The 14,849-nt window shown below is 49.0% G+C and overlaps 1 protein-coding gene across 4 annotated transcripts in view; it reads left to right on the top strand.

Annotated features, from left to right (window-relative positions):
• The window catches only part of Spire2 (spire type actin nucleation factor 2), a 36,784-nt gene extending 22,253 nt beyond the window's left edge, over positions 1–14,531 (top strand). Inside the window, exons 4-15 of one of the 4 annotated variants that reach the window (XM_069987818.1) lie at positions 1,247–1,324; positions 1,447–1,611; positions 2,294–2,380; positions 2,706–2,829; positions 4,507–4,676; positions 5,273–5,462; positions 6,677–6,792; positions 7,711–7,845; positions 7,949–8,016; positions 8,928–8,955; positions 13,054–13,169; positions 13,602–14,531. In XM_069987818.1, the coding sequence (XP_069843919.1) occupies positions 1,247–1,324; positions 1,447–1,611; positions 2,294–2,380; positions 2,706–2,829; positions 4,507–4,676; positions 5,273–5,462; positions 6,677–6,792; positions 7,711–7,845; positions 7,949–8,016; positions 8,928–8,955; positions 13,054–13,169; positions 13,602–13,824 (1,500 nt within the window). In that variant the 3' untranslated portion in view covers positions 13,825–14,531. Of the gene's footprint in view, positions 1–1,246; positions 1,325–1,446; positions 1,612–2,293; positions 2,381–2,705; positions 2,830–4,506; positions 4,677–5,272; positions 5,463–6,676; positions 6,793–7,692; positions 7,846–7,948; positions 8,017–8,927; positions 8,956–13,053; positions 13,170–13,601 lie in introns of all 4 variants that reach the window. The other 3 variants (XM_069987817.1, XM_069987816.1, XM_069987819.1) reach the window with 3 other exon arrangements.
• The last annotated feature ends 318 nt before the right edge of the window (positions 14,532–14,849 follow it).

Raw genomic sequence — 14,849 nt, 5'->3', positions numbered from 1 at the left:
CCTCAGCTCTTCATCTCAAGGTTGGTACTCTACCACTTGAGCCACAGTGCCACTTCTGGCTTTTTCTGCTTATGTGGTGCTGAGGAATCGAACCTAGGGTCTCATGCATATAAGGCAAGCACTCTACCACTGAGCCACCTTCCCAGCCCCCCCCCTTTCTCTCTCTCTCTTTCTTTTCTTTCTCCCAGTCCTGGTGCTTGAACTCAGGGCCTGGGCACTGTCCCTGAGCTTCTTTTGCTTAAGGCTAGCGCTCTGCCACTTGAGCCACAGCATCACGTCTGGCTTTTTCTGTTTATGTGGTACTGAGAAATCAAACCCAGGGCTTTATTCATAAATAGTAGGTAAGCACTCTACCACTAAGCCACATTCCCAGCCCCTGTTGGCACTTTCTTTCGTTTTCAAAGCACACAGCTGTAACTGTCTCTTGGAATTTGCTTGTAAATCACTCTGTCACCTACCCCCACACATACATACAATCCAGTCAGTAATGGCCTGCCATAGTCCACACTGGTCCACTGCTGTGTCAGACTTGAGTAAAGCAGCAGCCGAGTGAACAGATGCAATCTACAAGAGTCTGAGTCCCTTGGGACCTCTAGCCTAGGTAGCACACAGGCCCCAAGAGGAGGGACAGACACTAGCTCCAGCCAGGGGTCCCTGAGGAGGTGTGTAAACTGAGATCTGAAGAGCAAAGAAGTGCTCTCCATAGACAAGGCTTCCACACTTGTCTCTGCCACCCATGAAGGACATAACACCTCCCTGTGGCATGCGGATCAAATGGGAGAAGGTGCCACATGGGCTCTAGGCCCTCACAGTCCCTGCTCAGGAGAGAACAAAGATGGGTAAGAGCCCTGTATGGTTCCAAGGTGATGGCTTCCTCAAATCTTCCCAAGCTCTACAGCTGGGCCCAAATAACTAAGGGTCTTCTTTTTTTTGGGGTCTGGTTGTGGGTCCTGACCTCTGGGCCTGGGTGCTGTCCCTCAACTCTTCAGCTCAAGGCTATCGCTCTACCACTTGAGCCACAGCGCCACTTCCGGCTTTTTTCTTTTTGCTTATGTGGTGCTGAGGAATCGAACCCAGGGCCTCAGGCATGCAAGGCGAGCGCTCTACCACTGAGCCACCTTCCCAGCCCCCTAAGTGCCTTCTTGAGTCAGTTTGGTGATAAGGATGTACTCCCTGCCAAGCAGGGCCATATCTTATGTCTGCCAGTCTCCTACCTTCTCTGAGCTAACCAGACATATGCTCCCAGATGTTGCAGAAGCTGGGGGAGGATGAGCCGCAGGTGAAGCCACTGGCTGAGCTTGACAACTTGAGACATACTGATTGGGTAAGATATTTGGTCTCTTCTGGTTGAAGATGCAGAAGAGTACAGTTCACCCCCAAGGGCCTGTGTGGGGAAGGTTGTGGGAGATGCCATGGCTGAGATCCTTTCTGTCTCCCTGGAGTCAGGCTCGACTGTGGGTCCAGCTAATGCGGGAGCTGAGACATGGAGTGAAGCTCAAAAAGGTGCAGGAACAAGAGTTCAACCCTCTGCCCACTGAATTCCAGCTCACCCCTTTTGAAATGTTGATGCAGGACATTCGCGCCAGGAACTACAAGCTGCGCAAGGTCATGGTGAGTTGGCAGGCCTCCCTGCTTCTCCTTCCACCAGCAGCAGCCCTGAGCTTTGCTCTTTTGCTAGGGTACCGAGTCCAGTATTGGTTTGTAGATTAAGTCCGGCATGGCCCCCATTCCCATGGCTCAAGGTTGTGTTAGGTCCACAGTGTGACAAGGGCAGGGAAAGAAGCAGGGGAATATTTGGAAGGATCAGTTGGCCCTAGCAGGAGAGGGGACCATAAGAGCCGGAGCTAGAGTGACTCTCAAATGATAGAATGCTCACTTATCTGTGTTCCATCCCCAGTACCACAAAGTAAAAGAAAAAACCAGCAACTGCATTTTTCCATTTAATACAGTGTGCTTATGTATACAGCCATCACTCTTAAAATTTTAAATGAGCAAGGTCATTTTGTTTGTACAACAACCTATGAGTGTACATTGCCAGACTCATTTCATGAAGAACCTGAGGTGCAGGAAGCTCAGGCAGCTGTATTTGGAGTATCAGCAGGGTGTGACCCATGTATTTATCTACTGTGCACCTGTCCAAAAGGCAGCTGGGTCCCAGCGAGTAAAGGCCATGAGGCAGAGAATGTAGATGAAAACCAGGCTGTGTTCAAGGCTGTTTGAGCCTCTTCCAGTCACCCCAACACCAACAGCTAGTGCCTGCAAGCTCTTCATTGCCTTACCATTCTTCTGGTAGGTGGATGGGGACATCCCTCCCAGAGTGAAGAAGGATGCGCATGAGCTTATCCTGGACTTCATCCGCTCCCGACCTCCACTAAAGCAGGTACCAACTCTGCCCCTCCTCTCCAAGGAATTTGTGAAGCCTGGGCTCTTCTGTGGCCAGCCTGGGGAGCATCTTACAGCACATATTTGTCTTTCAGAGGCATACTGTACTCTTGGCTGTTCACTGGTAGGCTGAGCACAGGTCTATGGCCTTGGGTCTCCTTCCTCCTGGAAAGAATTCACCTATTTGTCACCACACTAGAACACACAAAGGCCCCAAAGGCCTCGGGAGAACTGATCCTAGCAACTCTGATTACAGCATCTCCTTCCTTCAAAGTGGGCCCATGTCACTTCCCCACTTACCTGCTGCACCATCTTCTTTGCAGGTCTCAGAGAGACAGCTTCGCCCATTGCCACAAAAACAGAGGACTCTGCATGAGAAAATCCTAGAAGAAATCAAACAGGAGCGGAGATTGCGTCCAGTACAGGGCCAGCACTTGGGTGCCCGTGGTAAGCAAGAAGAGGGCACAATGGGAGAGAAGAAATGTCCAGGGGCAGGCTACAAATCAGGAATTGGTGTCAGCTCCAAGAGCTCCTCTGTGGGTGGGAGACCTGGGACATTTTGATTTTTGTTTGTGGACTTAGGGAGTGCTGATAGCCTTGTGAAGTCTCAGTGAGAGTCATATAAGGAGGAAGTGATCTTGCAGTCCAGGCTTTGACCTGATTTTGTCATTCTACATTGCTGCAGTGGTATAAAAAATTTCAGCATTTAGGAGTAAAATAAAATAAAAACAAGTTTTCTGGGGCTGGGAAGGTGGCTCAGTGGTAGAGCGCTTGCTTTGCATGCCTGAGGCCCTGGGTTTGATTCCTCAGCACCACATAAGCCAAAAGAAAAAAAAGCCAGAAGTGGCACTGTGGCTCAAGTGGTAGAGCGCTAGCCTTGAGCTGAAGAGCTGAGGGACAGTGCCCAGGCCCAGAGTTCAGGCCCCACAACTAGACCCCCCCCAAAAAAAAAAAACAAACAAATTTTCTGGGTAGGTAAAAACAGGCATTAGGGCTGGGAAGGTGGTAGTAGAGTGTTTGCCTCACATGCATGAGGCCCTGGGTTCAATTCTTCACCACCACATAAGCAGAAAAGGCCAGAAGTGGTGCAGTGGCTCAAGTGGTAGAGCACTGAAGAGCTGAAGGACAGTGCTCAGTCCCAGAGTTCAGGCCTCACGACCAACCAAAAAACAAACAAACAGGCATTAGTCTTTAATTCCCATTTCCTGCATGGAGAACAGAAATTTATCTTTTTCTATTTCTCCCTATTTTACCCCTGTCACACTAAAGTAAATCTTTATTAAAACTTAAAAAATATATTTATTAAAATATTTGTTTAAAAAAAAAAGGGTCCAGGTGTCAGTGGCTCACTCCTGTAATCCTAGCTGCTTAGGAGGCTAAGTTATGAGGATCACAATTTGAGGCCAGCTGGGACAGGAAAGTCTATGAGACTCTTCTCTCAAATTTACTACCAAAAAGCCAAAAGTGGAGCTGTGGTTTAAGTGATATTGCCTTGATAAAGCTCTCAGGACCCGAGTTCAAGCCCCAGGACTGGCACCAAAAAAAAAAAAAAAAAAAAAAAAAAGGCTTAGGAACAGAGCCCAGGCCCTGAGTTCAAGCCCACGACAAACACCAAAAGTTGGGAAGGCAGGGGGCAACAAACTCTATCTCTACTTCCACTGGGTCTCTGGTAAACGAGGTAGTTCTACTTTATCAACTTCAATTTCTCATTTGAATAATAACTGATATTACCATCTTGGTGCAGAAGTGTCATGGAACAATGGTCTTGGGACACTACTTCCCAAGCCAAAGAAAAGAGGCTATGAATAGAAGTAACCCTCTTTTTTTTGTTGTTGTTTTTTTTTCGGTTGTGGGACCTGAACTCTGAGCCTGGGCACTGTTCCTCAGCTCTTCAGCTCAAGGCGAGTGCTCTATCACTTGAGCCACCACACCACTTCTGGCTTTTTCTGCTTATGTGGTACTGAGGAATGGAATCCAGGGCCTCATGCATGTAAGGCAAGCACTCTACCCCTGAGCCTCCTTCCCAGCCCAGAAGTAACCTTGAAAGCAGAGGGGTGAGCCAGTGGTGTTCCTGGCCTGTCACCCCTGCCTCCCGCACTGTCCTGTCCTGATTTCTGCTTCTAGGGTTTGGTTCTCTGCCTTGCATCCTCAATGCCTGCTCTGGAGATGTCAAATCCACTTCCTGCATCAACCTGTCTGTCGTGGATGCCAGGAGCAGCAGCCATCGTCCAAGGCCCAGAGTCTTGCTCAAGGCCCCCACCTTAGCAGAGATGGAGGAGATGACCACATCTGAGGTCAGAGCTCATGGAGATTCCTGAAGAGACCATGCAGGAAGAGGGTAGGGAAGTGAAAAGGGCTGAGCAGAACCAGCTAGCAGAGTCTTCAGCAATTAGCTGAGTAGACATTGCCTGCCCAGGGCTGACAGCTAGAGTTAAGCTTATAGCGTTAAGCATATCTAGTGCAGAAGTGTCCTTGAGATACTAGACAGTGGTCATGGGACCCCTTTCTTGAAACAAACAAAGCTGGAAATTAAAGTGACGCATTGTCTTATGGTTGAAAGCTGGACCACCTCCAAATGACTAGAGTGAGGGCCTGTCCTTCACTACTGTCCTCTCTCCTTACGAGGAGGCTGGAGCATGGCTTCGTTGCTGGCCATCTCAGTGGCTCCTAGCCTTGACTGTAGGCTGTCTTTCCCAGAATGCTCTAGAAGGCTCTTGGGAGGAATGTGGTTATTGAAGCACCTTAATGAGCTGTCCAGAAGACCATAGAGTATCAGTTAGTGGGCGGGGGAATGCCCAGGGTCTCAGTGGCCTCCCTCGTTCTACTGCCTGGGTTTAGGGATGGACAAGAGGGGCGGGAGGCAGTGGTCCTGTGTCTGACACGCCTGCAGGAGGAAGAGTCTCCGTGTGGGGAAGTGACGTTGAAGCGGGATCGCTCTTTTTCTGAGCGTGACCTGGCCCAGCTCCGGTGTGAGGTGATGTCTGGCTTGAAACCAGCCACTCAGCCCATGCAAGGGACAGAGCCATCACGGCCACGGGCAGGCAGCATGAACACCTGGAGATCCAGCACCCGGGACCAGGGCAAGTGCCACCTCTTCTCCTCAGCCTGTCCTGTCCCTCAGATCTGTCCGTGGGTACTCTGTATTGTCTCAGTCCCACATCTGAGAAAACAGCACCCTGGCTTCAGAAGTTTGTCCCTGCAGGAAGGTCACTCAGTCCCCCACTCCTCAGACAGGCATCCCTTCCTTTCTTTACACTTGAGAACTTTTTGTTAAATATTCGTTATTTATTGCAAAATATTTTGTAGAGAATTAATTCCCATGATTCTATTACCTGGTGATAATGGCTACCATACTGGGATGGAGAAGGAATGTTATCCAGGCCATAAATCTTTTTCTGTGTGAACAGAAACATGAGTCCTCATTTCCAATCCATCTGTCCTCAGCCACCATTTCCCACAAGCTCTTTTCCTGCTGTGGAGTTCAGAGGAGTAGAGCTTAGAAACCAAGACCTGAGGGGCTGGGAAGGTGGCTCAGTGGTAGAGGGCTTGCCTTGCATGCATGAGGCCCTCAGTTCGATTCCTCAGCACCACATAAGCAATAAAAAAACGCTGGAAGTGGTGCTGTGGCTCAAGTGGTAGAGTGCTAGCCTTGAGCTGAAGAGCTGAGGGACAGCGCCCAAACCCAGAGTTCAGGCCCCACGACCAGACCCTTCCCCCCCACAAAAAAAAAAAAGAAGAAGAAGAAACCAGACCTGATAGCCACACAAGTTTAGTACTACTACAGAGGGACTGAACTCTATCTACAACAGTCATCAGGACACTGGCAGCTGCAGCCCAGCAGCCATGGCTAGTGCTTCTTGTCTGCCCCTGAAATCACCCTGGACAGCCTTGTAGCCTTGCCCCACCTTAGACAAACCCATTTAGTAAGGATTCACTTTCCATTGTTGAGAGAGACGTCCCAGGCAAGATCTACCCTCAATTTACTCCAAGAGTCCTCATTTCCATCTCGTCTTCTGAGCCTGCAACAGGCACCTGGGCTAGAGGCAGGCCTTCCTGTGTGGTATGTCTGTTGAGTCTGCTCAAGAGCCCTGCCGAGTCATGAGCTTGCAATGCTGGCTTGTCTTATGTCAAACCATGTTCAGATATGGTCCTCTGAGCTGCATACATCCCCAGCACATGGGTAACGTATTTCTGACCTTTTAGATTGGTCCCAGGGAAGCACATATCCCCAAAACCCACTTAGCACAGTGGAGTTCTGCCAACTTGTCCTCACAGACCTGTGCTCTGCCTCCAGTTTCTTGTGCTGTGAGTGTCCAGTCCCAGCCTGACTCCATCTGCCCACCACACAGCAGTCTGAGCTCCTCGAACAGACCCAAGGCTTCTGAGCCAGATGCCAGACACCTGTGGCTGGTGAGTGAGTTACGGTTTCCCTGGCAGGCCTCATTAGCACTATTTTTTTTTTTTTTTTTGGTCGGTCATAGGGCTTGAACTCTGGGCCTGGGCGCTGTCCCTCAGCTCTTCAGCTCAAGGCAAGCGCTCTACCACTTGAGCTACAGCGCCACTTCCGGTTTTCTGGTGGTTTATTGGAGATAGGAGTCTCACGGTCTCTCCTGCCCGGGCTGGCTTTGAACCGTGATCCTCAGATCTCAGCCTCCTGAGTAGCTAGGATTACAGGCGTGAGCCACCAGCGCCCGGCTCATTAGCACTATTTTTTTTTCTTCCTAGGGCAGGACACCTGCCTGGAGGAAAGTGTCTCAGTTCTCTTGGGTGTGGCTAGGTCTGGCTTTGTCCTCAGAGGCCAGGGTCAAGGCAACATATTCTGCGGAGGTTGGTCTTTGCTGCCACCTACTGGGGTTCATTGATCTTGTGGTCAAAGTGGAGAACAGCCTTGCAAGGTACCACTTAGGACAGTGGACCTGCTGGGTTCAGAGAACAAAAAGTCAGGCAGGTAGAGGGGACCTTGGAGCTACTCACAAATCAGGAACAGTAGAGAGACCCAATGGTTAAGGCCTGGAGTAAGGATAAAATTTGAAACAGACCATAGGTGGTTTTGGTCATCAGATCAGATGAGGGTATTGGAGAAGGCAGGCTTGGACGTGTGGTCAGTGAGGGCTGGGCAGATTTCTGAGCCTGCGGTTCTGGGGAACTTGTGGACCACAGCTGACTCCCAGGTGTGGGAGCACCGATGCATGAGCTTCAGGAGGTTGCCAGGTGTTTAGACTGGGACCAGGGAGATTGGGGGGCCCCAAGGAAGTAGAGAAGCTTGTGGGTAACCTCTGCCTGAAAGGCCTTGTCCGTTGGTGGAACAAGCAGGACCCCGCCCACCAGGAGTTCAGCCATCCTGTGGAGAGCCTGGCCCTGACTGTGGAGGAGGTGGTGGATGTGCGACGTGTTCTGGTGAAGGCTGAGATGGAGAAATTTGTCCAAGATAAGGAGCTCTTCAGCAGCCTGAAAAGGGGGAAGGTGAGGCACTTGAACCTCCTCTCTCATCAACCCTAGGTCAGGACTGGTGAGGGTGGGTGAACTAAGTCTTAGGTGCTTGCACTAACAAGGTCTTTTCTTACAGATTTGTTGCTGCTGCCGGGCCAAGTTCCCAATTTTCTCTTGGCCACCCTCATGTCTCTTCTGCAAGAGGTGAGCCTTCTCTAACCATGCTTTTTAACAAGGAGCCAGGAGCTGGGAGGTCTCTATACCAGGGTGACTTGAACACAATTGTCACCACCATGGCTGTGGCTGTTGAGACCTTGAGATGTGGTTAGTGTGAGGAATGTAATTTTTTTGGTTTACATTTCATGTGTGTGTGTGTGTGTGTGTGTGTGTGTGCATGCGTGCGTGTGCTCATGTGTGCATGTGTGCACCAGTCAATACTGGGAATTGAACTCAGGGCATCATGTGCTCTCACTTGATTTTTCACTCAAGCCTGCTGCTCTGCCACTTAAGTCACATCTCCACTTCTGAGTTTTTGGTGGTTAATTGGAAATAAGCATCTAATGCACTTTCCTGCTCTGGCTGGCTTCAAATTGTGATCTTCAGACCTCAGTCCTCCTGAGTAGCTAGGATTACAGGCATGAGCCACCGGGTGCACAACAGAGTGGAAGGCATGAGAAAAATCCAGGCCACATGTTCCCAAGAGAAGTAAGGACAGAGGTGAATGGGTAGGAGCTGAGAAAGAAGATTCTAGAATACATTAAAGTAAAATATTGGGGCTGGGAATGTGGCTTAATGGTACTGTGTTTGCCTAGCATGCATGAAGCCCTGGGTTCCATTCCTCAGTAAACAGAATGCCGGAAGTGGCACTGTGGCTCATGTTGTAGAGCGCTAGCCTTGAGCAAAAGAAGCTCAGGGGACAGTGTCTTGGCCCTAAGTTCAGAAGCCCAGGACTGGCAAAAAAAAAAAAAAAAAGTAAAATGTTGAAATAATGAGGAATTAAGCTGAAATCAAAGATAGCTGATCTGGTTGTGTGGGATGGGACATAAGGCCAGAGAGAGACTGTTGTTAACTCCTTAGATGTCCTCACCTAATATTCTTCCTCCATTCCCTTCTAGAGCCATCTGCACTTCCTGTAGCATAAAGGTGAGGATCTTGGGGGGTGGTCTTCTGGGTCTCAGAGAAGGGACTACCCTACCTCTTGTTAAATTGGTACTTCATCTATTTTCCTTCATGAATAGTGGTGAACATAGAGAAAACCTAAACTTTCCAAGGTTGCAGGTTTCTGTTTTGCTTGTTTTGTTTTTAGTTTTGAGATAGAGTGTCCTGGTCTGGTTTTGAACTTATTGTGTAGCTCACACTGACCTGGAATTTAGAATCTACCTGCATCTGCCTCCGAATTGTGAGACAGGGTCCTCCTAGGCAGGCCAGGCTGGCCTTGAAATCATGATCCTCTTGTCTTAGCCTCCTGGGTATGAGGGTATACCACCATGCCTAACTTAAGACTTAAAAAAATTCAAGTCTAGCCAGGCGCTGGTGGCTCACAACTGTCATCCTAGCTACTCAGGAGGCTGAGATCTGAGGATCACGGTTCAAAGCCAGCCCGGGCAGGAGAGACCGTGAGACTCCTATCTCCAATAAACCACCAGAAAACCAGAAGTGGCGCTGTGGCTCACGTGGTAGAGCGCTCGCCTTGAGCTGAAGAGCTGAGGGACAGTGCCCAGGCCCAGAGTTCAAGCCCCACGGCCGACAAAAAAAAAAAAGATTCAAGCCTATGCTGGATGCCAGTGGCTCACGCCTGTCATCCTAGCTTAAAAATAAAAATAAAATAAATAATTCAAGCCTGGCACCATAGCTTATGCCTATAATCCTAGCTATTAGGAGGATCATAGTTCGAAGCCAGACTAGGCAGGAAAGTCCATAAGACTCATCTCCAGTTAAGCACCAATAAAGCTGGAAGTGGAGCTGTGGTAGAGCCCAAGTGGTATAGTACTAGCCTTGAGTAAAAAAGCTCAGGGAAAGCCGGGCGCTGGTGGCTCACGCCTGTAATCCTAGCTACTCAGGAGGCTGAGATCTGAGGATCGCGGTTCAAAGCCAGCCCGGGCAGGAAAGACAGCGAGACTCCTATCTCCAATAAACCACCAGAAAACCGGAAGTGGCGCTGTAGCTCAAGTGGTAGAGCGCTCGCCTTGAGCTGAAGAGCTGAGGGACAGCGCCCAGGCCCAGAAGTTCAAGCCCCACGACCGACAAAAAAAAAAAAAGCTCAGGGATACTTCCAGGCCCTGAGTTCAAGCCCCAGGACTGACATGCATGCACACATGTGCGCATGGCACACACACACACACACACACAATTTAGCCAGGCATTTGTGGCTCGTGCTTATAATCCTAGCTGCTCAGGATACTAAGATCTGAACATTGTGGTTTAAAGCCAGCCTGCTGGACAGGAAATTTCACTAGACTCTTCTTATCTCCAATTAACCACCAAAGAGCCAGAAGTAGAGCTATGGGTCTAGTGGTAGAGCATTAGCCTTAAGCAAAATAGCTCAAGAACAGTGCCCAGGCCAAGTTCAAGCACACACGTGTGTACAAACACACACACACACACAAAATTCAGAGGCGGGGTACTGGAAGTTCATACCTATAATCCTAGTTATTCAAAAAGCTGAAATCCAAGCTAGGTGCTAGTGGCTCACAACTGTAATCCTAGCTACTCAGGAGGCTGAGATCTGAGGATTGAAATTCAAAGCCAGCAGGAAAGGGCAGGAAAGTCCATGAAACTCTTACCTCCAATAAACCACTAGAAAACTGGAAGTGGCGCTGTGGCTCAAGTGGTAGAGCGCTAGCCTTGAGTTGAAGAGCTGAGGCACAGCACTCAGGCCCAGAGTTCAAGCCCCACAATCGACAAAAAAAAAAAAGTAAGAAAGAAAGAAAAAAAAAAGCTGAAATCCAGAGGATTGTAGTTCAAAACCAGCCTGGAAAAAAGTATCCTTGAGACGCCATCTCCAAAATAAGCAGCAAAAAAGCAGAATTAGAGGTGTGGCCTGAGTGATAGAACAGCAACCAAGCAAGCAAGCTGGGCAAATGTAAGACCCTGAGTCCAAGCTCCTCTGACTATATTTTAATTTTCACTGCTGAAGTTCAAGCTCAGAGCATGCATACTTTTTTTTTTAATTTAATTTAATTTTATTTGTGAACATACTGTACAGAGGAGTTACAATTACATGGGCAGGATAATGCGTACATTTCTTACCAAGCATTGCAGCCTCCTCCTTTGTTTACCCTTCACATCCCTTCCCAGCCTCCCCCCTCCCCGCCAATTCCAATCCTTCTCCTTCCCCTCCCTTCCCCACCCCCGCACCGACTTGAAAGCAAGTGTTCTACCACTGAGTTACACTCTCAGCTCTTAGACTGTGCAGTTTTGTTTTCTGAGCAATCCTGGCGTGTGAACTCAGGTCCTGGGTGGTGTCCCTGAGCTTTTTTGCTCAAGCCTAGGGCTCTACCATTTGAGCCACAGCTCCACTTCCAGCTTTTTTTTTTTTATGCTTAATTGGAGATAACTCTTCTGAACTTTACTGTTCTACCTGGGCTGGCTTTGAACTGCAGTCCTAAAATCTCAGCATTCTGAGTAGCTAGGATCACAGCAGGTATAAGGCACTGGTGCCTGGTTTTGATTGTGAAGTTTTCAAAAGCTCTTGTCGGTAATATTTATTTACTTAGTGCCAGTAGGGGCTTGAAACTCCAGGCCTCAGCTCTGTCCCTTAGCTTATTCGCTTAAGGTTAGTACTCTATCACTTAAGCCACAGCTCCATTTCTGGCTTTTCTGCTGGTTAATTGGATATTAGAGTCTCATGGGCTGGGTGCTGGTGGCTTACGCCTGTAATCCTAGCTGAGATCTGAGGATCATAGTTCAAAGCCAGCCAGGGCAGGAAAGTCTGTGAGCCTTTTTTTTTTTTTTGTCAGTTGGGGGTTTTGAACTCTGGGCCTGGGCACTGTCCCTGCACTCTTCAGCTCAAGGTGAGTGCTCTACCTCTTGAGCCACAGTGCCACTTCCGGTTTTCTAGTGGTTTATTGGAGATCAGAGTCTCACAAACTTTTCTGCCCGGGCTGGCTTTGAACCGTGATCCTCAGATTTCAGCCTCCTGAGTAGCTAGGATGACAGGCATGAGCCACCTGTGCCCAGCTTCTGTGAGACTCTTATCTCCAATTAACCACCAGAAAACTGGAAGATTAAAGCAGAGAAACATAGTATAAGAAACATCCTGTTTCCTACACAATAAATAGTAGTTAAAAACTTCCCTTATAGGTAAATCTTTTTTAAAATGTTTTGAAAGCTGGCATGGTGGTAATACGAGCACTTGGGAGGCTTGGGAGATTATGATGCCCAGGCCAGCCAGCGCCACACACTAAGGCCAGCGTGGGCTATATAGTGAGAACCTATCTCAAACAAACACCACAAAAACCCCGTAAGTTTCAAATATTCCATGTGAGTAGACTGTTCTGAGAAGCACTGCACACACACACACACACACTCCAGAGTCCCTCTGACACTGGTGTTTGTGCATGCTTAGGTGAAGGTGTGCATAGAAGTAAACTGTTTGCTTACGTGTCCTTCACCATGCCTCCACAGACACAAGAATGTATTGAGACTTCTGCCATTGCTAGTTTTTGTGAATTTTTTGTTTGTTTTGTTTTTGGTGCCAATACTAAGACTTGAACTCAGGGCTAGGGTGCTGTGCCTGAGCCTTTTTGCTCAAGGCTGATGCTCTACCACTTGAGTCACACCTCTACTTTGAGCTTTTTGCTGGTTAACTGAAGAGAAGAGTTCCACAGACTTTCCTGCCTGGACTGACTTTTAATAACAATCCTCAGATATTAGTCTCCTGAGTAGCTAAGATTATAGCCATGAGCCACTGGGACCCAGTTCAAATCCTTTAAAAATACCCTTTGCAAGAAATAAAGAAAACAAATATCCCTTGACACTGGAACATTCTCTCCTCATTAGTGTAACTATGTGTAGGTCAAGATACTAGATCCTTTGCTTTAAAGTAGCACGGTTCACCTATGAAGTCTCTATCCAATTGGATAAAAAATACCTTCGATCCAACATGAAGGAAGACCATGATGGCCCCACACATGGTTGTAGAAGCAATTACTAGTATCTGGGCTCCATTGGTCAGGGTGGGGAGGATGAGGTGTGGCCAGACAATCCCAAGATGCCTTGCCACACCTCCCTGTGTTGCAGATGAAGATGCCTTCCAAGAAGTATGCACACATTCCCGTCTACACATTGGGCTTTGAGAGTCCTCAGAGGATGTCAACTGCCAAAGCCACACCAACACAGAAGAGAGATGCTTTCCAGTGTGTTCCTTGGCCTTTTTGCTGGTCTCAGGTGGTGGCTAGGCATTGACAGCAAAGGGAAGATTGAGCTTGGGCACTGTTTGTGAGGGCACCACCAAAGAAATGGGAATTCAAGATGGTTGGGGATGCAACTCAGGTATTTTCTGGAGGGCTTGGGAAGTGGGGCAATGTAACATTGAGTGTGAGTGGTTAAGGACCAGAACTCAAGTTCCTGTAAAAGAAGAGCTTTTGCCTGGAAGCACGTTGTCAGGCATGCTCATTCCTCAATTTCCTGTGGATTAAGAAGGGGAGAGATTGTAGAAGGTGGATATGGACATGAAAATGGATGGAATTTGAGATTCTAGAATGGGAGAGGGCAGGGTCTGTGGGTCATCTTGGCCTTGGTGGGCTCTCCTCCCTGATGACCTTCTCCTGAACTGTGACCTTACCCAGATCCCTTCAGGGGCCACAGTGGCGGAGCGTAGAGGAGGAGTTCCCCCACATCTATGCCCATGGCTGTACCCTGAAGGACGTCTGCAGTGACTGCACCAGCTTCGTGGCCGAGGTAGTCCGCTCCAGCCGCAGAAGTGTGGATGTCATCAATGCCACGCCTCGCCGCAGCTGCCAGACCCAGTCTCTCTACATCCCCAACACCAGGACTCTTGACTTCAAGTGACTTCCCAAGACCGCCAAGCTGAACCATTCTGCTCCAGCCTGGGGCACTGTCCTGGGCTGTGCATGTACATATATACATATATAGATACATTTATATAATATATTCACCTGGCCTATATATTTATATACATTGTCTCCAGGCCCAGGTGTCTGAGGCCAGGCTTACTCCAGCACCCTCCCTCTCCTTTTCTTCTCAGGACTCCTTGGAGACATAGGGATTTCCTCAGGAGGAGGGCAGGGGATGCTAGATGTTGGGACCACTGGCATAGCTCCCCTGACTGGGGCCCTGGTCATTCTCCACTCCAGGAGTGAATGCATAGCTGCTTCCTCTCCATGACTGAATGTCCAGACTGGGACAGGACCCCTTGGTTCCCAGGTGGACCAGAGGACCTGGTCTGCCTCTGCTGTCCCTTAGGGTGCTTAGGCAGCAGAGGTACCAAGGGAGCCCTTAAGTGGGTGAGATTCTTCAGGAAGGCATTCCAGGCACTTCACAATTCCATCTGGAAATCCCAAAGCCAAGCTTGCTTCCTGTTCTTTGCTGGCACCCACACATGCTGTCCCTCCAAGCCCACTTCATGCTGGTGCTGTTCTCCCTCAGCTCCGCTGGTCCTAAGAACCTATGATACTGGGTGGTCCCACGACAGGGAAAAGCAGCTGTGGGAACTTGTGCACTTGCCACTATTGGCCTAATAAAGTTGATCTACCTTCTGAGGTGGGCACTGAGGGTTCAACTGAGGCAGCTGTATGCTCTTTCAAGGCGAGGCTGGGCCCCACAGAACCAGGATGGGCCTCCCTGGCACCTCCATCAGGATGCACAATTGCAGGACCAGGTGTTTAGGACAACTGCTGTTACAGAGCTCTCGGTCAGCTTCTCTACCAACTCCTTGGCCCTGGTCCTCTCCATGCGGAACAACAGTTCACATTACCATCTGTCACCTGCATTAGCTACTAACATTAGAGATCCTTTGGTCTCATTTTCCCAGACCCCTAAGTCCTATTCTTGCCTAGCAGACATGAAGCCCTGAG

The sequence above is a fragment of the Dipodomys merriami genome, unplaced genomic scaffold (assembly GCF_024711535.1).
Source record: "Dipodomys merriami isolate MVZ:Mamm:240054 unplaced genomic scaffold, mDipMer1.0.p SCAF_348, whole genome shotgun sequence".
Classification (NCBI taxonomy): Eukaryota; Metazoa; Chordata; class Mammalia; order Rodentia; family Heteromyidae; genus Dipodomys; species Dipodomys merriami.
The sequence above is the reverse complement of the archived record's forward strand: the minus strand, read 5'-3'. Positions and strand labels throughout refer to the sequence as shown.